We start from the raw sequence: 25,784 nt of genomic DNA, 5'->3' as shown, positions 1-25,784 counted from the left end.
TTCTTTAAATTGATAGATTGCAAAATATGTATAAAGTGTTCACAGAGATTTTGTCCCTCAACCAAAGCTGTATTTATTTAAAGATGCTCATAAAATTCTGCTAGTCACATCCCAGAAAAGCTCCCATTTCTGGAATCAGACTGTTCTGATAATGGGATGGTTTGCCCCCATCCTCTGCTTGATGATTCAGTAACTGTATGAAATGAACTTCTGCATCTTGTGCAATTTTTGAATAGTTTTCACAGTTAACATCAAATAATTTGCAAGTTAAATTCAGATATTCATTCTGATATTAATTAGTTGTGCTTCCTCAGAATAGTTCAGGGGATGTAATTTCAGTCAAACCACCTTTTTTTTTTTTCAAATACCTCCAGCTGAGTAACAGATTGATTATGGAACACACAACTTTACCAAATTGATTAATTTGGAAGATGTCAGATATTGTTTACATTATATGAAATAGTATGTTAGTTATAAGTGCAATGTATGCCAGCTACAACAACACTTCTTGTTTTCCAGATGTCCATTTTGTCCTCTGCAGACAGCAGGTATGTTTTTACTAGTATTTAAACAGGGTCAGAGAAGACCTTAAGTGTATGGCAGAAAACCTAACAAACACACTTCTGAAGACAGACAGAATATACTGCTTCTCACCTCTTCTCTTCAGAGCATTTTTTTTTTTGGCTGAACAGGGAGAACAGGACCACTGTTTTGCTATGATGCGCTCCTCTATTCACATATCACAGCTCTCATCACCAGCTGTCTCGAAAGGCTCTTACTCCTGTGAACTGGCTCACTCAGGCTTTTTGTCAAGCTGCATGTCTGCTGCCTTCTTTGCTTTGGGCATCAGGAATTAATTTTTTGTGTGGAGTGAAACTGGCACAATAACCAGATCACTTTCTACCTTTCCTGTTATATAATACAGGCACAGCAGGGTTGAACAGTCATAGCATTTCATTGTTTTCCGTAGAAAATTATGAGTTAAAAGAGAGAATCTTCATGCGTAAAAAGATTTGGGATTTCCTGGGAAATGCTGCAAGATGGAAGAGATTAAATTCTTTGCAAGTGCAAGGTGAGTTTGGGTGGGGAGGGGTTAAAACTGAATTAGTCTGAAGCAGGGTTACTCTGACTTATTAGTTTGGTTATACGGTATGAGCCCTGTTTCTTGCACTGGAACCAATTAAAATGCCTAGTATGTGAGGGCAAGCATTAGGCACGTAGCACCCTACCAAAGTGTTAAACAAAAAAGTTTTAAGCTTGCTTCTTTAATCCGTCCCACGTGTCTCCTCCTTTCACCTAAGTGTCCTGCTCAGGCCATTACACATCCCATTACAATGACCTTAGTCTAAGTTAAAATTCACTGTCTGTATAACTCTATTGATAGCTAAGGTACTGCTGTGAGAACCTACATGTGTAAGATTACAGTTGAATAGAATACAGTCTGCACTGGAGCAGTGTACAGTCTTTTTTCTTTTAAACAACTCAAATACAGGTATTTAATGAAATCGTCATGTTGAGAGGAAAAGATTTACTCAGATTGAACAGGAAATATAAAAACAGAGTTCCCTTCTCTCAGTCCTGGAGCCACCCCTTCCCAATTGAATGAGAGACAAGAAAAAAATGTAGTTGTAATGTTCAGTATCCTATAACTTTAAAAATTAGTTCTACTTGTGCTGAAAAGCAAGCACTGTTTAGCCTCAATTCTTTAAACTAGATCTAATCACAACTACAAAAAAACCCCCACCATACTTTGACATTAACGTTACTGAAAACTTTGTCATGCAAAGTGTTCGCTCAAGCCATTTTTAGAAAATGTCCTTATAAAACAGGTTTTTTCTGGTTTTGCTTACCTCTTGGGTTATCGCCAATGATATTGGTTTTGCCATTCCAGTACCAGAGCAGCAATGTTGCATCACGCGATCCTGAGAGAATGTAACAATTTCCTCCAATATAGGACTCAGAACGAGCAAGGCAGGTTACAACATCCCAGTGTCCAAATATTACTTGTATCAGTTTACCTAAAACACATAAAATTGATTGTTTTAAAATGATGCTTTTATTCTTTCTAAGGCAAATTAAATACATTATAAAGTATTTTAGAAATATTTTCTTTATTAAAAAAAGGTTCCAAAAAGAACTATAGTGGAGAGTACTATTTTTTTTTTTCCTTGGTTTGGTGGAAACTTATTTAAAAATGCAGTAGTCCATAAAAAAAAAAATTACAGTCCATAAATAGTATACTTTATTCAAAGGCCAATCATGCCAGAAGGATTTTTTTAATTCTATATGTTTACATTCACTTTACAGACAGAAAACATGATGGGATTCTCTTTTAAGACAAGTTTAAGGTAAGTTCACTGACAAAAGTAACAGTAACAATGCAAATCTGATGGTGATGTGGGAAATGGAATCAGAAGAAGCTACAGAACATTTAGGACCCAGAAGAAATTGGTAGTGTGAGAGCACATATGTTTATATAGGATATGCAGCTTTTGAGCATCTCCTTAAACATAGAAAAGGAGATTTAGACAAAAAATTCCTCTTGTACCCAGGTTTTTGCATCACCATTTAAACATTTGCCAATTATTTCAACCAGCATCCTTCCCTTTTAAGAATTTCTGTAATGTTCAAAAAACCTCAGAAGACAGACCTGGAAAAAACTCTCTCATTGATATAGGACAAATACTTGTACTGCTGATAAGAGACATAAATGTTAAAAAGAAAGGAAAGCCCAGGCAGTTAAAAACGTGCCATTCAAGAGTCTGTATAAACATGAATATGACTATTACCTTTTAACCTTAACTAAACAGGACAATATTTTCAGAAAAAATGTGAATGTGGATGCTCATGCATAGTGGATTTGCATGTGGGAAAGGAAACACGTGTAAGGTCACCCACAGCAGATCTCTGCCAGACCACCCTGCCAGAGGCTGGCTCCTACACAGCAAACATGTCAAGTGTCCTGCCAGTTTCTGGATCTGCCAGCAGCATACGTGATCCTATAAAATGAGAATGTAAGCACTCAAATCCATCTCACTCCATTTGCTGGAGCCTAGCAACTGCAGATTTTGTACGGATGGGACAAGAAACACACACACACACACATTTCTTAATGCGCCTACTTGGCCCATTCAGGTAACATGGGCCAGGCCAAATTCTGCATCCAGTGACACAAGGAAGTGTGAGGTGTGATGCCATTAACGTGTGACCTCAGATTCCTCAGCCCAAATGCCCATGCATCCATTTGTGCTTTGGGCTGAATAAAGAATGAGGAAGAACAGAGGGGAAAAGAGCGATGACTTTGGAAGGATTAACAACACAAGCCAAAAAAGAAATAGGAAATGCAAACTACTGTACCTGAAAGAAAATGTCCTGAAAAGTGTTTAAAAATAATAACTAGTAACACGACAAGTAGTAACACAAATCAGTATTGGGACTCAAATTAAGTACATCTTAACGAAATATTTTGGTGCATTTATTAAAAACAATTAGTCGATCATATAATATGGCTAGTAGGACACATTTCATAGCCCTCTTTCTGCGCAATACAAAGGCACTGTATTCATATCAAGCCACTAAATAACATAAACTGTAACAAAAGACTTAAGGGAGTGGTTCTGAGGAAAGAACAAAAATAATTTTAACAGTCTCATTTATAATAGAAGATCAAAAAGGTAATTGCATTAAAGTGGAGAAAACCTGAAAAAAAAAACCAAGAGAAAGGTATGAATATCTACAGAAAGGGGGAATTACTTTAGTACATGAAAAAAAAATAGAATAACATGATGTCACTTAAAGGAAACCTGTACATCGGATTTAGCATAGAACACTGACAAAACTTATCAGGCAAATATAATCCTCCAAGAGAAATTGTGAAATGAAGTACTATCACATGAGCCTTTTCTGACTGGAAGGGGCAAAACCCTAGAAGGTACACTTACTGTGCAGATCTACCTTGTATCAGAAAGGAGAGTAACTCAGCGATCGAGTCTTTCACTCATCTCTGTGAGTCTCCAATAGTGTTCCATAGCGGTCACCTCTGCACACCAGGGCTTTAATTTGTGCCACAGGGTCACCTAACTGTCTCAGATGCTGACCAGTCAATAGATTTAGTCAGAAAAAGTTACTGAACTTCACAGCTAGGAGCAGTGGAACACTCACAGACTACATAACCTCATTTTGGCAATATACAAAAACATCTTACCAAGCGTATGTTTTTCCCTGAAAATTCAAGTTGTCAATTACACGGTTTAGATTTGAGAATAATTTAATTATGTAATATATTTTTCAGCTGTATAGCCGTAGGTATTCAACTACCTGAGGTGATTTATACTCTTAGAATGCAAGTTTATGCTATAAACATTGCTGAGTTATAGAGATCTCTCTTTCAATTATATTCTATGTTTATAGGTTCTGTTCTAGAAAACAAACATTTTTCAAGGCTATTTGTTTGACAGCTGTTCATGCAGTTGCACTGCCTTGTTAGTTTTACTTTGTTACTGTGCAGCTAAGGTTCAATCAATTCCATCAAAACAAGAAATAAGCTTTTGCTCTTTCATATTAGTAAAAAAAAAAAACCAAAACATTAATCTCATAAGAGTTCCTCAACTTTTTTGTTTCCTTTAATGTGAGTTGTCCTCTCTATACAGTAATATCAAACTTTACCGTATGTGCTCAGATATCCCTTTTTGACAGAACAAATTTTCTAGTTAATGTTTTATTTGACAGCTGTGCTACGAATAATTAAAAGAAAAATAAGACTCAAGTCTCTGCACTACTGAATCTAAAATGCTGTCTAGAAATCATTCCCACTGCTGGAGGAAGGTTTTATTGTGCTTCTGCTATACTGGCTGTGCTGAGAACCCATAATTTATGTTAAAATTATTTCCTGTTAAAAAAGCCCAAACAAACCCAAAATCTAATAAGAAAAAGGTTCCCTTTTTGTGTAAGTGCTAAAATAGAATTGAATTCAACACTTGTGATCACTTGCCATTATGCATTACTGATCACTTTATCTTTTTCCCTTGCTGTTCTGCCCACTTCAGAATAAGTATTTCACTATTACATTCTCATTTTAATCTGAGGCAAAATAAACTACATCTGAATTCACTTGATTTAAACTAGAGCTAGAGTTGCTATATTGACAAACAGGAGACACAGAGAAGACACAAATCTACTGCAATTTTTTTGACAACTGTATTTTGGTTTATACCATAATTAGCTATGGTAACGAGATGCCTGGTATATCTGACTTACACAGGATGTAACTTAATGAGATATTTGTAGTTCAGATTGATCCAGGACAAAGCCACCAAAATCATACAAGTTCCTTCTGCAGGTGTAAAGTAAAATATATCCTTCAACTCAAAAGTATTAGTTCTCTATTCATATAAAGCAAGAACATACACTGAATATTTATTACTGCTAGCTAACTTTTCTGAAGATCTCCTTTAAATTCACAGTTTTATGTAAATTTATTTTCATCAATGAAAAAATTAAACTAAGAAGGGTCTAACTAGATGTCTGTATAATGAATTGTAGGCAGTCAATACGAAGTACATGGAACTTCTCTTTTATAATTAAGGCTTTAAAATTGCAAAAATGACAGATATGCTAAAATATGCCATGAGATCTAGTCTTAACAGATTCTCATTAAAGACCATCCTGTTTTGTTAAATATTTTGGTTTTCCAAGTGTGAAAAACACTATTAACTAATATATTTAAGAAATTATGACACACATGTAGGATATTCCCTAGGGATTAATAACCTACTGGAAAGCTTGATGGCACACACACATTAACCACACCGGGTCATTAATCCCAAAGAAGTACCTTGCAGTAAGGTCGCTATTCCCATTATAAGATAATGAAAGGGAAAAAAATCATACCGATTTTTTTCTGGGGTGCCAAGGCTTTTAAATTCCTGTAGCTCTTACATTGAAAGATTCTTTTCTATTTAGCATGACACATGCATGACTTCAACAGTTTGGATACATGCCAGGTGACAGACTAATTTAACTGTTCCCCATTATATCGATCAGTTTATGTTATATGAAAGAATTTGGTGGCTCCAAATCAATTTTTCTATTATACCATAGCTTTCAAAGGCTTTCATAAATGTTCTTGCACCAGATTTCAAGACTTCACTTCTGTTCTTATTCTATGGTGCTTGCCTGCATTTCCTCAAAAAAAAAAATTCTTTGGTGCTGAAAACCAACCAGAGTTAAATTCAAGTAAGCACTCTAAGAACAATTAATTCTCCTGGAATGCAAAGCTTCACAAAAACTCATTTACTTGTGGAAACTACAGTGTAAGAACAAGCATGCCTGTCATATAGATTTGAAGTGTGATGCTATGGTAAACAAGAGCTCCTTGTCTTATATTTGCCATCATTCCACAAAAATGATGGCATACAACACACAGTAGCAGTAGGTAAGAAAAGATTTGACAAATATTACTAATAGGGGAATAAATACATACTCCACTTTCTCCCCTGCCCCCCTTCTTTCTTTATTTGAAACAGTAGGTTGATGATGAACAGAGAAATCTTTTAGGCTATTCCCATATTTTAAAAATACATTACCTGAGTCGGTAGAATAAACTCGGAAACTCTTGTCCCAGAAGCCACAGACCAAGATGTAACGATTATCAGAGGTGATGACAAAACACTGGGAATGTACCTGAATGCTTTGGTCTAAAAGGTCAGTTATTTGCCTTCTGTGCATACCTGTATTGCTGGCTGAACATAAAGACACACAAATCAAGAAATTTTAGCATCCACATTCACAGAACAAAAGCACATTTTTAGAAACTTAGGTTCACACCAAAGCTATTCCTCACTGCTGTTACTTGTTCTTTGTGACAGGGACATTTTCTGTCTACTTTTACTATAAAATACTCATTACGCTTCTGGGAACAATGCTAATTCCTTGTAGTATATATTCTAAAATAGAAGAAAGCCCTTCTTTAAGTCAAATGCAGCTGACAAATATAAATGAAAGATTGCAAAAGGAATGATACATAAAAATGTAATAAGCTTCCTTCCCCGCTTCTTCTAGTATAGGAAATTAAAAATTAGGAAACAGATGAAGGGAATGTAATTGTAAGACAGTACATATACATATACGCTATATAGTGGCTCAACTGCAGCAGACAATGGAATTATGATTTCAAAATCATACAAAAGTTGTATTGCATTGCAAGCATTGTAATTTCAAAAAAGGCTAACTGCAGTAAACGTCACTATCATTTCACAGGTTTTTGAGCATTGCACAAGAATTAACCAGCTTATCTCCACAATCTCCTTTAGGATTGAGAGAAAATAATTAACCCTACTTTGATCACCTGCTGTTTTATTTCCCCAGATAATCCTGCATTGTGAACCCACAGAATGGACAGGAATCAATTAATGAACACATTTTTCATATTATATTTTGCCCTTATTAATTGATGTGTGTGCATATATAGATACATATATGGGTCCCTACAGATATATATAATGAAAATCCTACACTGTAGGAAGAACTTTTAATGTGCTTTGCTCCCGAGGGAACCTGACTCCCATCCCAGGCAAGTAAGTTCTCCTGGACCTGGGTTTGTCTGCAGACTGCTCGGAGCATCATTACTTCCATTCCAGGTGGTCCCCCAGCCCTGTCTCTGTCCTGGTCTTGTGCTCTTCTTTACTCTTAACTTCCTTCCATTCTCGCAGTCTAGCTATCCCCTAAGCCTTGGGCTTATTCCATTTACTCCATATCAAATCCTTAATTTATTTATGCTTTTGCTATGTTTAAAATGTTGATACTGTCTTGGCCATATGGGTAGCAAATAATTTAGCAAGGTATTGCCACTTGCTCTGCAGGTAACACATAACAGGGCCTTGACTACTGTCCGGACCACTTAAAGAATAACAACAACGCATTATAAATGCACAGTGAAGCGTTCTGTATCATAAAATAATGGCAAATACAGCCCTCAAAAAACATGCAGATCAACACATTCAGTGCGGGTGAGACCTTCGAAAAAATTCACCTCAGAAAGAGGTCTGGGATCTACGTCATATCAGACATTGCTGTTTTACATCTTCCTGGGCAACTGGAAAATGAGGACAGCAGGAATCCCTCCTTATGACTAAGGCAGCAACAAGATTCCTGCTATAACCATGAAAGTGTAATTTTGTGGTCCTCTTAGGTGCCATTTCTAGGTAAACGTGTCTAGCCACAATTAAAAACCTTTAATATTATCTACATAATTACTTGCTCGTACCCAATGATGCTACTTAGCAGTGACAAAGAAAGCCTTAAACCTTTCAAACTATGTCCAACATAATCACAAGGCTGATTTGAGATCTATTGTATAAAGAGAATATTAAACCATTTTTCAGAACTGTAAACTTTAATTTTAAAGGTGTTTATACCAAACAAAAGTCAAAGTATTTTGTAAATTAAAGGCAAGCCTGAAAATGGAATTATAATTTTAAAATTATGAAAAATGCAAATGAAAATAAAAATTTTATTTCCTTCCTTATGTTCTTCACAATACGTAGAAAAATTATCGGACAGGCCCAATGTGATTTTGGTTTTTTTGCTGTGGTGTTTTTTTTATATTTTTAACATCTACTTGATAGCAGATTTTAAAGCAGAATACACACTTCCTGCTCCAAAAATTTTTTGGATAAAATCTATTTCAGGAAGGAAAGGAGAGTTACAGGACATGTCCTCCTCATTATAATTTATAAGTATGACATTATTCAGATGGGAATTGGTTTTAAAAACTTTGGAAAAACATTTCTTCAGTTCTATAAAATGGTTTGGTATGCCCACACTGTTCCTGATTTAATTATCATAGAGCTTACCCAGCAAAATGGCTACAAAGCAACAGCCTGTATCTACAGACCAATACAATGCAGTTCCTACCGTGATATGCATATTAGTTTTGAAATTAATTCTCACTGGCTGACAGACCTGTCATTCTAACCTATCCAGGCAAGTTCATTTTTGCTCTGATTTTTCCATGCTTCTATAATTGGCCACTTCACTTCTTTTTCATTTAAACTACCATCCTGAAATGGACAGTTTAAAAACCAGCTAAGTTAGAAGTCTAATAGAATTGGGGGCAGGGAGCGGAATCGTGTCTTCTTTGCTCCTGCGAACTGTCCTACAACTAGTTTGTATTTTGGGGTTAGGTTGTTTGAGTTTTTGGGTTTTGATCACGCTTAAGGTTCCATTTGCCATGCTACAGGCTCCTGAATTACAGTCCAAGTATGCACTCCCCAAAGTTGGGTCTGTAATGAAAGAACTGACCGAACTCTAACCATGCTAATAGAAAAATCAGCTCTATATAAACTAATAAACCTCTATAATAAAAAGTCATGAATTGAATCTATTACACTGAGTCATTAAATAAGAGAAAGACATTCCTCCACTCCTTTTTAATAAAAGAAAATCATACACAAATTTAACTAGTGATGCTGATCAAAAGATCCAATACCCTTGAAAAATGAATACTAATATCTCAATACTAAAACGGAGTGGGCAATATATTTCAACTTTGAAACCACTTTGCAATTACACATTAATCCCCTCAGCCTGAACAGCAGGTCTATGAAGAAAGGATTGATCTCCTTTAATGATGAAACCCTGGCACCATGGTTTTATTTTTCACAACACGGTGCAGTTAAGAACCCCACTGTTATTATGAAAATTTCTTCAGCAAAGGAGCTCCATCACATTACCAGTGCACCAATTCATCATAACGTGCCTCGCTCCTGCTCATCAACAAGTCTGAGTGATGAAAAGATCCAATATTATCCTGACAGTACTTCATGCACATTCTCAATCACACATTATTACAGCATCCATATTAATTTTCACTGACACGCGTCCTAGGCCTGTTCAAATTAGGCAAACCAACGAGGGGGAGTTGATGAAATACCAGCATAGCCACAGCTCATTGCATTCCAATTTGCATGCAAATGGTTTATCAGGAAAATTCCATTCCCAGCAACCAGCAAGTGAAAAACAACCGTAATCTACACTTCAGGGCCACCATACAGAGCTTAATGAATCGCAAAGAGAGAAGGAAGTGACAGACCTATGAGAGGATCGATTTCCACTGGCAGCTGGTAAGGCTGGTCTTGTACAGCACCTTGATGAGCTGGAATTCAGGAAAGAAGATTTTAAAACTCTGCATTTTTTTAATACGTGAAACCACATACATTTTACAAATCAAAGCTACGTCCTTTTTTTTTAACTATTCAAGATTCTTCTGCATCAGTTGAATTAAAAAAAAAAAAAATCCAGGTGCTTTCACAGGCTGCTTATTAAACATTTATTTTAGATTAGTGCTATTCTGAATGTATGCCATCAGCAGCAGCTCCGGTCCTGAGCCATAAGCTCTAGCAGATGCTTTACTGGCAACCTCTTCTGTCGCAACAAAACAAAATTAAGTGGTAAAGAGCACCGAAAACAAAATGTGACAACCATCTGCTGACTGTAGCAAATACTATTTTCCTCTTTACTTTTTAAAGCACTGCTTTGAACAAGTGAAGCACAAAGGACATTTTTTTTTAAAAGTCACTTTATGATGCAGACAGGGAAATCTCATAGTCATCTAGTATTTAAGGATTCATCCATCACCAAAACCCATTTATTTGCAAGTTTGCACAGAAGTTAATATATAATTCTGCCGACCTACATTTCATCTGGGCACCTGGCATACCAGCGAAATGTTTACCTCCTGAATTTTCCTTCAGTGTTAAAAAAGAAAAAAAAAAGAAAAAAAAAAAGCCTTTTTTTTCCACAGCCTCACTAAAAACAAACAAGCAAGCAAGCAAACTCCCCCACCCCCAGCCCACAAGACATTCTTGGAAGCAGAACAAAAAATAATGGCTGAATACTTACACCTGTGATTTTTCTATCTACCATCTATAGCTTAATATAAAAATTAGTATCAATAGCAGGGTTTCATGGGTAACTGGGAAGTCATAGTTCTGCTGCAATGAAACACTAACACAGAACAAAACATGAAATCCACGTGACAAAATGAAGGCACCCGCTTGGGTACCAGTGCCATTAGATGTCAGCAAAGCCACCAAACTCATATACAAAAGCAGGAATGAGATTTTTAATTACACATCACTGACAACTGGTCACTTGGCAACTTAACTTTTTTATCATGATGCCTCATTAGTAAAGACAATGCTGAGCCCACAGCAGGAGAAACAGAGCAGCAATGATACCTGCCCTCTAATCCTAGCAGATCCCATTTTGCTATAAAATTTGAAGGCAACAATAGCGAAGGCTAGTCTCAGGAGTCCATACCCAGATATCTTGAGCGCAGCACTCCATTGACAGTCTGCAGCTGACCAGTCTGCTCTCAAAGAGGTGGAGTGAGGAGGGGTTTGGGTTTGTTTGGTTGGCTTTTGTTTGCCTTGAACTGTAGGTTTTCTTGAGCTCTTTGTAAAGGCAAGACAAGTGTAAAATGCTTCTAAATGAAAAAATAGTGACTCAGAGGCACAGCTTACTGGTCTCCCTTTCAGAGGTGAGGGAAAAACCAAAATCTGAAGGTTTTGTTCAACTCAAAACAGTTGATTACTACGCTCAACGATTGGTTTGCTTGCCCACAGATTATCAACCAGCAGATTTACAAGGAAATCAAAATCAACTCCTACCACTCTAGGAACTCTTCTTTTCCCACGACTGTTGTATGTCCTCAAAGGCTATTTTTTAAAAGTCTTGAATATTATATGACCATGGTCACACATCCAAGGTATGAGAGGATATTGCCATCCTCCTTTCAAACAAATGTCAAGAGCCCTGTAAATAGTTCTTGCTCACAAGTTGTTATCTAGACAAGCCTCCCTTCCCTCCGTTCCTTCCCACCTTTCTTTTTAAGGATTTCTTGGGTGGGTGAAATAATACATAGATGTTTCTATTTGTACAATGTTGAGAGGTAATTTGTAAGAATTAGGAAAAAGTGTGGGAGTCATCTGGCTTTTTTCAAAATTTAATCAAGGACCATGGGTTCAGATTTCTTAGTAGGAATTTCAGTGATGTGAATATTACCCTGGTGCAAATATCCTCTATTTAAGTTATTTGAGTAGAAACTCTTTCTTCCCTTTCTTGAAAAGCCTTTGACCAGATTTACTGCATAGCACTGAAATAAACTCCTTTCATGGTTTGGGCCTGAAACTGTCATAATCAGGGAAAGGACCATGAGTGCCTTTAAGATTAGAGAACCTTAGAATTGAAAACAGCATGACTATATTCTCAAGTCCAACACATTTTTAAAGGAAAATTAATTTGATTGGTTGCTATGCAAATGGATATGTTGTTCTCCTTTCATATTGACAAATACATAAGCACCTAATAACTTCGGGATGTTTAAGTTAGAGAAGATACAGGTTTCTCATATTATTTTATCTTCTAATTCTCATTGAGTGGCTTTAACATCAGAATATGGTGGTTATAAACAACTAGAAGAAGATAGCAGAAAAGATTTCAAGCAAGTTCTACATGCTTTAAAACTTTTCTTTGACATGATGTGGTTCAGGCTTCCATCTCACTGAAAAACAAATTCAAGAGAAAAGAGCGTGACTTTACCACAATCAAGTAGTGATGATATACTGGTTTTGTCTTCTTGTATAGTGCCTGATGGCCTGGAAAGCAACCTAGTGTTGTTACAAACCTTTTGGGTGCTATACACCTTACTACACAATAGTTCATATTACTTTTTTAAGAAGAAACTAAGTCCACATGTGAAGAGCATGCTGTGTCAATCAAGTGGACTTGCTCTTCACACTTTAAATTTAAAACAGTTCTGCAGCAAATTTTGAAACAGACAACAGAAGTACTGCTTGATGGCAGTGGTTTCTTAGGCTACATACTTTAATTCACTTACCAGGAAGATTGTGCCACTTGTTTACAGCAAATAGCCTGTTTGCAGTAACTGTGATCACAGCAGGAGTGGCCAGACCAGGCTGGGTGTTGGCTGCTACATGAGTGACAGGGGAGTTAGATGGGAACTTTAGAACCATGATAACGTCCTGTTGAGCTTGGTCTGTGAACATCAACGGACTCTGCAGGAGGAGATACTGTTGAGTGCACACAACAAGAACCCAAATACACAGGAAAAGGAAACATGGGGAGGAGGAAAGAAGACAGGACAAGAGAAGGAAGATTGGATTAAAACACACAAGATCCAATAGCAGCTGCAGTGAAAAGCAAATGCAGTAATAGTGGACAGGCTTGTGGAAACAACCATTTTCGGCAGAAAAACCTTCATGTACACTATTAATTTGAGGGCCTTGTTGAACACAGGGTGTCTATATACAAACTTTGCTACAGATCACAGCAGATTAAACTAGAAGTTTCCAATCGCCTATCTCTGCCAAAAGAATTCTCCTTCGTATCTGCAGAGATAGTATGTCAAGGAAAGCAATGTCAAACTACGATGGAACAAAAACAAAACAGAACAAACAAACAAACAAAAAAAAGTAAAAAAAAAAGTGAGCAAAAGAAATTCCCACTGCCAGAGATTGTCTCAAGTTGCATTAAATTGGCAGACTGCAATTCTTTACAAGCCAGATGAGAACATGAAAGCACATTAAAATAAACAGATACGCACATACACTAGATATATGTTCTGTATATATTTCTGGTGTACAAAAATAAGATTTATGAATGCAAAGTAGAAGGCTTCACTGCAAATGTGTTTCAAAGGACAAACATAATTAAATGCAGTTGTAAAGAATATAAAGTGGACGTGATTACAGACACTATCCTGCATTGTTTCTAGAAATACCACAGGGAGGGAATGAATCCAGACTCTCATTTTCAACATAATATTTTTAGGTTTTATTTTTTAATTTAGTAAGTTGAAAAGTTTAATAACTTTTTAACTAAGCTCTCTAACAATACTGCAACTGTCAAAACAAAATATTGAAGACCTTAGATCAGGATATCAAACATAAGGAGGAAAAGCAAAACTTAATGGGTTTGTGATGGTGTGGTGTACCTAAAAAAGAGAACTCCATTGAGATGTAGAAATACAACCATCCTAGTTCACCAGTAGCCATATTGCTCTAGTATTTGTAATTTTCTAATAACTGAATTAGAACACTAGTGAAGTGTTCTTGGCTATTTTCCACCTGCAATATTTCATTACATATATGTGTATGTAAGTGCATACATTTAATGTATATTTATACAGAACTAATAAAAAAATTAAATACATTTGCATTTTTATTATCACTCCTTTTTAAAAAGTTATTAAGAGTACTTAGAAAAACATATTGCTCTATGAATTCCTATTTACAGTCTTTGCATAAAGGTGTAAATAAAAGCAACTAATAAGCTACCCAGACACCCTTCTGAGCAAGTGGCTAAAAGCCAATCAATATTATGAGTTAATCCTCCCTGGATGCTCATTCAATTAAAGGTGTCAGTAATGCCTCATCTGATGTGGCCTCAATTAAATCCAGCTATCTGATGGTTGAAAACACAAGGGGATACAGCAACAGCAGCAAAACCAGACAAATAGGCAGCCTTCGTGTGACTGCTAATTACTACACCTGGTGTATATTATGGCTTGTGCACTTAACACAGCACGTGGTAGCTCTCAATTCGGCTGTATTCATGCATACATGCACACACACATGAAAACAGAAAACTCAGTAAATAATGCAACTAGAAATAATTCAGAATTGTTACAGGAAAAACATCCTTACTGTATTTCACCTCCAGGAATACTACTTTTAAAAGCACTTAATATAGTGCTATTATAAAATCATGTATTAATAACCACAAAACCGGTCAAAGCAAGTGGAGAACTAAGGGGTTTTTTTCTGTATGTACCTCAGCCCCAAAACTTCACAGGAGTTAGGAACAGTTAACTTCATAAAATTTAACTTCTTCCATTACATACTAAATCTTTACTAATTCAGCGTCATGAAAAATATTATGATAAAACCACACAAACTGCTTCCTGGCATCAAATTTATTTATGTAACAATGGGTCTGACAAATACGTCAACAATCAACTTCTCAAGTTCCTCCTCTTCCTGAAACAAATCCCTCTAAATTAGGGCAAGCGCCTAGTGCATGGCACCATGACAGACGGACGTATGACGAGGGCGCTTGGGCTCCCCGGCATCCCTGTTAACGGGGCTCTTCTGAAAGAGGGAGCCCCGTGGGTTGCACACACGTGTCACTGCAGTGGTCTGCAGCCCTGGGACACTACGTGGGGGGTGCAACGGGCCAGCAGATCACAAATCAGCACAATCAGCTCCGTCCATCCAGTACATGGGATCCCAGAGCAGGAGCATGTCTACAGCACAGCTGTCAAAGTGTGTAGTATGTACTGGCTGCAGAAAGGGGGATGGGGATGGGGAGACAGTCAGCTGAGCAAGTCTCATGTACAACACATGACATATCTGAGAAAGGCTAGTAAGCTCAATTTGACCAGAAAGTTTACATTTCTTAGACTCCTACATCACAAGGTTTGTAAGCTACTTTGGAAACATTTCAGATTTTTGTGTCATTTTTCTAAAACCTTTTGCAATTCAGATATGATTTTAATCTAATAACATTAGTCTGCTTGAGTAGGACATACATCTTACAGAACATAGAAGAAGAAAATGTCTTTTTTTATATTTCAGTGTAAAATGTCCATCAACAATAAGGGAATGTAACCTTTTGAAAACCTTGTGAATTAGCAGACCATTTGCTCCACTTGTCAGAGTATCACTTAACATACTTAGTTCTGGATCTATGACAACACAAATGATATTTTAGACCAAAGGACTGCACACAACATGATATGGAAAGTAATCAGTAATAAAATAATAGTTTGTATAATAAAATTATATTAGACACAAGTAGAGGTAAAAGGGAAAGCATGTTAATGCTCACTGCCTGGATTTTATCACCCTAGCTTTACTGCAAAACACATTTAGTCACATTCTTTGCTATGTAAGTTTCAGCTCATGAATTCCTAGTAATCCTGGTTTTAGAGGAAAACCTATGCCTGGGGGAAAACACAAGGAAGTTCCACCTCCTAAATCCATGCTTCCTGGGGAATCTGCCAAAGATTAACTAAATTGTCTCCATGATGACTGGCTCTCACCTGTACAGGTATGGTATTAAAAAAAATCAACTGATGAAGTGTTCTTAGATTACACTGACAAAAAAGGTCTGTACTAGAAATCAATACAATCCTTTCAGCAATAAATAAAATAATAGTTAAGCACTGCATACATTCCCGGTCCTACAAAATCGTAATTCATCTGCTGTTTTTAATAACACAATTCCACAACCACATAAAAGCAAAGCGAAGTGGCCGGTTTTGTAATTTTAAGATAGCAAAGGAAATGAACAAAATGGCAGGTCACAAAGAGTTAACATGGTACTTACCACCTGCATGGCAGAACTTCTTGGAGGATGTGGTTCTATGAGCAGTTGGGAAGGGGTCTGTCCAAAACTTCGTATTTGAGCTTCAACAGCCTGGAAAAGGCACAGGCAGGTTTGCATGTTAAGAGGTGCTAATTACAGGCAATAGAACCATAACTGTCACCTGAAAATGTCATTCCACACTTCTGGCTTGTTTCATGTTGAAAATCAACCCCGTGTGTTCACTGTGGGGCTAAGTGCTTGGCACTGGTACTGAGAATGAGGTAATCATTTTAGTACTGTGGATGCTATTTCCATGAGAAACTCTGCAAAACCTCATCCTGCTCAATGATATTAAACAGAAACAAGCTATTATAATCAGAAACCTTCTTTATTGGCTCCATTTTTCCTTTCTAACACTGGCTTATCCTGTTTGTATCATAAGTCAGAAACAAAAGTCAATTTTTTAAAAGTTTCTGTAGGTATTAAGAGTGTTCTATTTTCTATTTAAACTTCATTGCTTAGTTTCACAGCAATAACTACAACGAAAGTGACACCGAGCTTTTTTCTTATTTTCATGTTTATTCAAAAAGAGCAAACAACTTTAGGATACATTAAAGTACCAACAGCAAGACTAATATTAAATGCAGCTGAAGGAGAACGTGAAGATACAATGCAACAGGGTTTTTTTAAAAGTTTCTCTGTATCTCCAGCAACATCTTTTATCACTTTCTTCATAGGGCACACATGAAGATACCACCTCATGCTTAGTTATTTCTTAAAAATAATTATTCTGAAATGTGTGAACTTATACCTCTTCCCTAGGCATGTTCAACTAGTTTTCCATGTTGCCACCTAATGGCCCACTGGCTTAAAGATAAAATCAAGCAGCCAAAATTCAACTAGTTATTTCTTCAGGCCCCTGCACTATCCACAGAAACAGGCTAATACTATAGAAAATCTTAAACCATTCAGCTTAGATTAAAACTCTTTCATTGTGAGCTAAACTAAGTAAAATTACCTTGCATTTGCTGTGGGCTAACAAACTGCATATGGGCCGATACTTTAGTTTCTCTGTTGCATGGTGCATTGAACCCTAAATTCTCCAAAGTGTCTAGTGATGCTGAGTACCTAGATGAGGCATTAGCAAGTCGTACTTTCAAAAGAAGTCCTGAAAACCAGGCCCTTTATGAAAGTGTTTTAAATGAGACGCTTGAATGCTAAAACACAAAACCACTAGCCACTTTTTAGCTATTAGAACACCAAGTTTTTCTCTCAGAGATCCTTATTTTTCGACATACCCTGAGGCTCCCTACACTTATATTTCCTGTTCTATTTTAGCCACCCATTAAAATTTTTGAGACAATGCAGTAACACTTATGCTGATCTTATTCTTACAAACAACTATTTTTAGATGATAATAATAATAATAAAGACTATTACTAGGACACACAATGTTCTTCTGTTACAGAAATAACAAAACCAAAAGTAGAATGCACCTGAGGCCTTAAGATCATAAAAAATAATCATCCTCTGATAGGAAATATGCCATCCAAAACACTTGACCTTATTACATTTGGCACACCATTTGAAACATCTGAACTCACCAGAACAGGAATTGCAATTACTTTATGGACAGATTCTAACACTCTTGCCCACTCTGGGAAGCACCTTAATCTTTAAAGAACTAGTGAATAACAAGTTTATCACAAAGCTGTCTGAAATCTGACACACAAACACTGTGATTCAATGAGTGCTCTTTGAGAAACAGCAATATCAGATTCGTGAAATGCTAAAGCTCAGTAAGATCATCGGAGTCCCCTTCCTAGCAATGAGACATGCTACATTAAAATTCAAAACTGGGTTTTTGTGACTCAAGATATCAAGGGAATCTGAAGTCCCTTAAGACATGAGGCGTTAACAAAGCAACAGCATACTGGTCAGCAGCTCTACCCTTTCCACAAAAAGCTGTTAGTTTCAAAATCATCCAGATTGAAAAGATTTGCCTACATCTACTTGCAGATTGAGTGGAGTATTTTTACTACCAAATGTGTTGCATTGAAGGTAGAACCAGAAGAACACAGGAGGAGCAGAATGCAGACAGTCCTGGATGGCAGTTATTCAGTGCTTGTTAAAATCCTTATGGAAAATCTACAGTCTATAGGATCCACTATTTATTTCCTATAAGATACATTTTCAATATATTATTCAAAATGAATAAAATATTCTTGAAGCACAACTCCCATGTTATTTCTTTTACAGGTGAAAATAGAATAGATAAAATGAGGAAATAATAAGCTTCAGATTTGTTAACTTCCTTGTATATTGACTTACAATCAATACAGAAACTTCCATTCCCAAATAGTCCATGTTCAGCATTTAAAGGGAGTCAGAATTTTGTCTTACACATGAAATCTGGTATGTCCTTTAATTCCCAGTGCTACCTCTACAAACTATACTCTCTTACATAGTGCCAGTACTAAGAAAGGGAAAATGTAACACAAGATACCACATATTGCTGCAGAGTGTTTCAAATACTTCAAATACATTCATCTTAACAAGAGCCCAAACTCATGTAGAACAAAAATCAGATGTTATAACTGCTTTAATCAATGAAAGATCAGCAGTCAGAATGCTATTTTCCACAGTCCAGATCTCAGGGGAACTCACCACCTTCCAGCAACATAAAAACTGGAAGAGGCACAATATGCTTCCACTGCTTACACACATATATGATGCTCATCACAATCACACTCCTAGACCACACAACGGCAGCAACAGAACAGCTATTTGTCTCCCACCCACCCTCAGTGTAGAAGAGAATCCCTCCGAGATATTAAAAACAAGTATAAAATATTCTACTCAGCCCGCAAGTAGATAGTCACTGCCTGTTTTCACATAGTGTTCTGTCAGAACTGGTGAAACTGCTGACCAATGGGACAATGCTTTTGCAAAAGCCTGCCTTAGAGGACCACAAATTCTCCACTTGCAGTCTTTAACAGACAGTTTCTACATCCATGTTTATGATCTAGCTTGAGTTTGGGATTTACAGTTCCGGCACAAACAAGTCTTTTAGACTCCTTAGGTTCCATCTTGTCCTTCCAAAACATATGAGAGCCTACATTTCTAGGATTACAATAGCGCCCTGACACAATCCTTCCCTTTTAGCCAAAAGAACCGGGAAAAATCTACATTCAGATTGTGTCCTACCACAGGTAACAAGGTTTCATAAAACATCAAAACTGCACATAGAGTAAAGGCACAGATATTTGTATCTTTATGTCCTCTTTACCGACATCTTCAGAGATCCAAAAGAAATTTGAAAAACTGTGGAGTAAAGGCAACAACACTTGGACAATTATGTCTAGACATAGTGGCTAGACTTCAGCATAAAACCCTTTTGCATTCCTTTTTATTACCAAGAAAAAAGTAAATATTTCTTTATTTAGCTTCCACATTTCTTAATTATGAGCAAGAGAGTGTGCTAGCAACCCCAAATGATTCCTTCCTTTTCCCACATTGTATTCAAAGTCAATCCAGATGTCAACTCCATGTTCTGATGATGTCTCGGCCAGAAGGATCACATACAGAAGGATGCAAGATGACCTCCCTCTGTCAGCGGAAACATGTGATGGTGGAGCTAGAATCAGTCCCCATTCTCTCAATTTACATAACAATAGAAAGAGAAATACAGGGCATTTTAGCCACCAGGTGTCACTCAGACTTTTGTTCAAGCTGTCAAAGAAAATCAGCTAGGAGCAGGGAATCTTTTCCTCAGAGACGTAATTAATATCTCCTTTGAAGAAAACAACCTACCATTTACCTGAGAATATACAGCAAAATGACCATCAGTCAAAAAGTCATCAACTCACTTTCTAACAAATTATAGCCCAGCTTCTAACTTAATTTTCTTGAAAATGTATTACTAGCATTAGTCGGCATTACTAAGAGACGGCCAGCTTCTTCTAGTGGCAGAGGAAGGGCACGTGTTCTCACATTGCTGAATCCCTCTGGAGCATACAACCATTTACATTATTGTAGGTAGAAGCATTTGGGAAATTTGCACAACTAGTTTCACACCTATTAAAGGCACTATATAACTTGAAAGGAATAACCTTTCTTTGAAAGATATCTTTAGTTCCACAAACTCTTATCTCTGAAACCATGCTGCATACCACAAAGTAAAAGATAGTATCATTCAACATTTTGTTTCACTGCTTCTCAAATATCTCAGTAAAATAGCCTTCTTCCTCTCAATCCTCTACAAAAACAAAACTTTGGTAGGGCCAGAATTGTTCCAGATGCTACAACAAGAAGTAATAAAATGAAACAAGGTAACTAACCCTTTACAATAATCCATACAGTATGCATCTCAAACCACATACTTAAATGATAAACATGGTATTTTGAATGTTAATTAATTTACAAGTACGAAAGCCATAAGCAAATTTCACAAGTTAACATTTACCCGATTACCACAATAACCTGTTCCTAAAGAAGTCTCCTGGATCATCTCTCTTCTTGGGGGGTGGGATGGGGAGAAGGGGAATAGGGAAGTAAATTAAAAGAGGAAGAGTGAAAAACTTGAAAACTTGGCTTAGCTACAATGTAGCTTTTGGCCACTGCTTAGTACAGACATTTTCAGTCTCTGAACTTACCCTCTAATCTAGCTGTGAAGAAAGTTAATTCAACAGTATGCAATACCCACCAAATACGGCTGTAAATTTTTTGGGAAGGAGGGTGATGGGGAGGTTGAACATATGGATGCAGTTAAGGTAAAAACAGATGTTTGTTACTTTTCTTTGCAGCAACACTCAGAAACTAAGTCAAAATTGCTTTTTTTTCATGTTTATGTCTGAAAGAACTATAAAATTAAATATGAGGCAGGGCAGGCGGAGGGGGAACTGCAGTGAGTGTCACAGAGAAAGAATGAAACCGTCTCCAGTTTTGAACTCAAATCCTGAGATGAAGGCCTATATAGTTAAAAGGCAAGACATACACCATTTAACTGTAGATTTAAAGACCCTTAAAGGGACTAGTTCAGAGTTGCTTTCATCATGCCTGCTCGGACACAAAACACCAAATTGTCTGAAGAGTCTAACGGCACAGCATACCCATGTTAAAATGCATGCCTCAGTCTGAATGCACGACAAGCTACAACCTTACCGTTTGCTACAAAGAGGCTACTTTCAGTCAATGTGCCTTTACAGAACTACGCCGAAGTACTTCCAGTTACTTCTCAAATCTGTAAGATTTAGCTGCCAAACATTTGAAAACCCAGGTGAAATAACATCACGCATTGTAATACATATTCTTTCAGCATACGTGTTAGGGACAGGAAATGTTTTGGGTTCATCCTCCATCTTTCTACCCAGTATTTACATCCAGAAAATAACAGCCCTTGAAAAAATAATTACTTTGGCTCTCTGCCGCTCCTACCTCACTTTTCAATATTCAAAAAGGTTTACACACATGTTCCTCAGCGATTTCTATTGGCTTGAGCGATATGCAATTATGATTACTTGCTTTCCCTTTCCTTCCACCCAGATGTTGCTTTACAGCACCAGAGAACACAGAATATTTGACAGGTTTCCTCTCAGACAGCAAAGTTGAACAGCTTAGCGGCCAATTGACTAGCTCCTCTCCCCATGGGACAGTGATTAAAATCAAGCTCTGATAACAAGTGATCAGAAAACCTCTTCTGATCAGATAGTGACTTAGACTCCTACAGTAAGATTCTTAGTTAAATTCCTCATGGACTACAGAGGCACAGATAACACTAGCTGGAGAACAAGCATGATTCATAACTATTAGATAAAATTGCTGAAAACAGCCTAAAGATTATAGAAGAGAAGTTCTTTGTAGTACCATCTCCCCTTGTTTCATAACAATCCCCGTTAGGTCAAGATTGTGAAAAATGGGCAAAATGCTTTTCTGACACAGGCAATGTATATGCTTGCTGACTGTACACCTGCCCTGGGGATACTGCACTACACTTGACCCAGGGAAAAAATACAGCGCTCAAATGTTAGTACCATAAATTCACACACTCCCATCCGCTGTTTTAAAAATAAAATGAGCAGCCTAATTGCTTCATGCTTCATGCCAGAAAAATCTTGTTTCAGCTTCGCAAATCAACCCTTTTATACTGAAACACTTTAATTTTTTTGCTTTATCATTGTACCATTCACTTAACATACTGGTTTAAAGAAAATTGCCTACACTAGCTTTGAAATCTAACGAACAGCAGGGGAGGGAAGGGAGCAAGGAGAGAAGAAAGGCTAAAGAAAAGATACTGTAAGATCAAGAGTTACATACTGTTCTCTAGGTTCATTAAACATGCCCGCAAAACATTTGTGATATACCCTCTGTTAGCCAAGCGGAGTGTTAAGAGATGCCTGTTGCAGCCCACTAATGCAGTTACTACTTCAACTCAAGTAACACAGGTTTATGGCTTCAGAGCTGAAGTGTGAGCATAAATACTGCCAACAACCTGCAGAGGGGGACATTATTAGAGTACACCAGCAAGCTGGTATGAAGTAAGAAGTGCACAAGCTTTGCTTGCTGCAGTGCATTAGGGATACAGGTAACAAAACTGAGTATGCCTCATTACACAAGAAAACAACACACAAATGTAGAAATGAAAGCCATCAAATATAAACGAAGCACAGGGTTTTCTTCTTCCTTCCTTGTAAGAAACAGATCTGTTGTATAATATTTTTCTTTTTTTCTCCTCCCCCCCGTCTAATTTCAGTTCCTTCTGTCTGCTCAAAATACCGTAGTTATCTGTTTGGAAGTTGGTTACTAGTCTAACCACTTGTTATTTATTAAATCCAAACTACTACAGATAGTTGGAGCAGGGAGGAGTTACCCTACACAGGATTTGGTTTTTTTCTCAAAGCTATTTGCAATTCATTATATGAACAATACTTTCTTCTGTTCGCATGACAGAAAAGTTTAGAAGGGAGCACAGAGTGAGATACCTTTCACCAGACCTTTAAAAACAAAACCACTAACCCAGCTCTTAAACTACATTAAGAAATTTTCTGTGAGAATAAAGAAAAATGAAGTCTTTTTGTCCACACAAATCAGTACGCAATTACATGGCAGTCATTAAAGTGAAACAGGAAGTAATCACAGTTTGTGAGAATACAAATAGATCCCCCTCAGGGCCATGCAAGTTGCTCCAATCTGAATATATACATTCCAGGCATATTAAGCAGAGGCATAGCACGGCCTGGCTGCAATCTCCAGTTCACGCAGCTGTCCGTCTACTGCAGCGTAATCCCAGCTGCCAATCTGAAAGAAACCAGTTAGTCAGAGCAGACACAACCAACAGAAACAAATGTCACTCAATAATGTTCAGAGGCACTGAGTTCATGGATAATTTCAAACAGTATCTCTGTCTGGAGCACTGATGTGCTCATTCAAAACACCTAAATCTTTGGCTACTGGAAAGAAGCAGATAAAAAAACTAGAACTAGAAAAACAGGCCTGGTAGTACTTCAAAGAGACTGACAAAATAAAAAGGGAAAAGAATCTAAAAAGAAAGTTAAGATGAATTTAAAGACCTGCAAATAAATCTGGATTCAGTACAAGCAAAATCCTAAGCAGCTCTGGGGCTAGGTTTTTTTTAAATACAACAGTCTCCGTTTTATTTGAGCACCACAACCAAAATTGCCTCATATCTCTTTCCACTGTGGCAGCTGAAGATTTCAAGAGAGCAACTCACTGCTTTCATTTAAAATCAATAATTATCACACAGAAAAGAGTGGCATTGCCATGTGCAATACCTTGAAATTTCATCAATTTCTGGCATTATTCATTCAATCCTCTAAATAGCTAAACATAATCTTTAAAACTTGCTGCCTTCACACAGTCTACTTGCTACTTAGCTGACTCCAAATTTTCTGATATAAAACTTTTTCCTCTGGAAAAAAGCAATCTGTTCCAATCTGTTAGCATTCCACAGAATTTCTTCAACTTTGATGCCATCTCTATTTATTAAATAAAAAAGCTTCATTAAAATAAAATATTTCCATCTGAAGGAGGTTAATACACTGATGTAAAAATCCAATATTTAATGGTCTTTAAACGGTCTCACGTGATCACCTTTCAGAATCTGTAACAACTGTGAAAAAGAAACAAATAATCCATTTTGCTAAGCTAAGAAACACATTTATTTAAACTAAGTCATAACTACGACCTGCAAGATCAAACTTGCTGTTTTCAAGGTATGGGTACAATATTATCTCAGAGTCTTCTACTGCAATGAATGAACTTTTTGTTATCATTTAACAAAATGTAACGTTTAACTGAGACTTGATTTTTGGCCACTGCTTGAGGAAAAGCACCTTCGGCATGACCGCAAGCTTTCTCACTCAAGAAGCAGCTATTGTTCAAGTATAACTAATAACTAATATAATACAGTTTGCTAAGTAAATACCACACCACATCTGCAGCACAGTGGGAACATGGATGAGCTAGACACCCTAGGCTGCAATGAGCAACTACAATGAAAACACTCCAAACAAAAATTTTTAGTTTCCCAATTACTGTGAAAGTCAATACAGGTATTGTTTGGACTGCATAAAGAGTCTGCAAATAATCAGAGCATGCTGATGACACAAAAAATAACAAAATTTTTGTAGCCTTCCACATTTGATTCAAGGCTAAATGACTTGGTGTATGATAACTGTAGCTAGTATACACTAGTATATCTCATCCTTTCCACATACGGAAGAGGAAAAAAAAGTTAAAAAGCAGAAATGCTTTCTATTCAAAAAAGTTACTTTTGAAGGATTATGAACATCACTTTTTTCCATTCCTTGTTTACCTTTTGATTACTCTTACTTATTTAATGCTGGCCAACAAATATGTCAGCTATCTAAGACTGGCCAGCCAGGCACAAATGAAAATGTAAAGAGCCCAGGGGGTCTCAAGGCCTCTCTGGCTCTGATAGATCCACAAGACAGGTCAAGCAAGAAGAGGTGAGGGAACTGACTGCACTGAAAATTTCTATCCTTTGAATTTCAATCAGGGGCTGAGAAAAAAAAAAAGCACACTTGGAGCTGAAGAACTAATCTACATGAGTTACCTCCTTCCAAAAAGCTTTACCCCTTCCAGCCAAAGCAGTTGTTTGATTCTTATTTTTTTAATCCTTATACATCAGGCGTCTCAGTCCTGCTTTAATTAACTCTAAAATACCACTCTTTTTGCTGCTGGATAGAGAAGCAGAAGCACCAGATAAAATTAGAATCTATTCTGTAATGAAGGACAAAAGAGAACATCCGAGTCAAGTATTTTTCTGGATCGAAACCTAGCTGAATACTTTTATGTCTGTTTCTAAGCACTGTAGTAAATACATAAGTTAAGACAAAGGGCAATAAACGCCCATT

At 36.9% G+C, this 25,784-nt stretch overlaps 1 protein-coding gene across 2 annotated transcripts in view; it reads right to left on the bottom strand.

Moving 5' to 3' along the window:
- The window catches only part of LRBA (LPS responsive beige-like anchor protein), a 434,876-nt gene that overhangs the window by 28,493 nt on the left and 380,599 nt on the right, over positions 1-25,784 (bottom strand). For both annotated transcript variants that reach the window (XM_075034981.1, XM_075034972.1), the window contains 5 exons: positions 16,411-16,500; positions 12,899-13,091; positions 10,091-10,153; positions 6,585-6,740; positions 1,851-2,018 (listed from right to left, as the gene is read on the bottom strand). In XM_075034981.1, the coding sequence (XP_074891082.1) occupies positions 1,851-2,018; positions 6,585-6,740; positions 10,091-10,153; positions 12,899-13,091; positions 16,411-16,500 (670 nt within the window). The remainder of the gene's footprint in view (positions 1-1,850; positions 2,019-6,584; positions 6,741-10,090; positions 10,154-12,898; positions 13,092-16,410; positions 16,501-25,784) is intronic.

The sequence above is a fragment of the Buteo buteo genome, chromosome 1 (genome assembly GCF_964188355.1).
Source record: "Buteo buteo chromosome 1, bButBut1.hap1.1, whole genome shotgun sequence".
NCBI classification, from domain to species: Eukaryota; Metazoa; Chordata; class Aves; order Accipitriformes; family Accipitridae; genus Buteo; species Buteo buteo.
The sequence above is the reverse complement of the archived record's forward strand: the minus strand, read 5'-3'. Positions and strand labels throughout refer to the sequence as shown.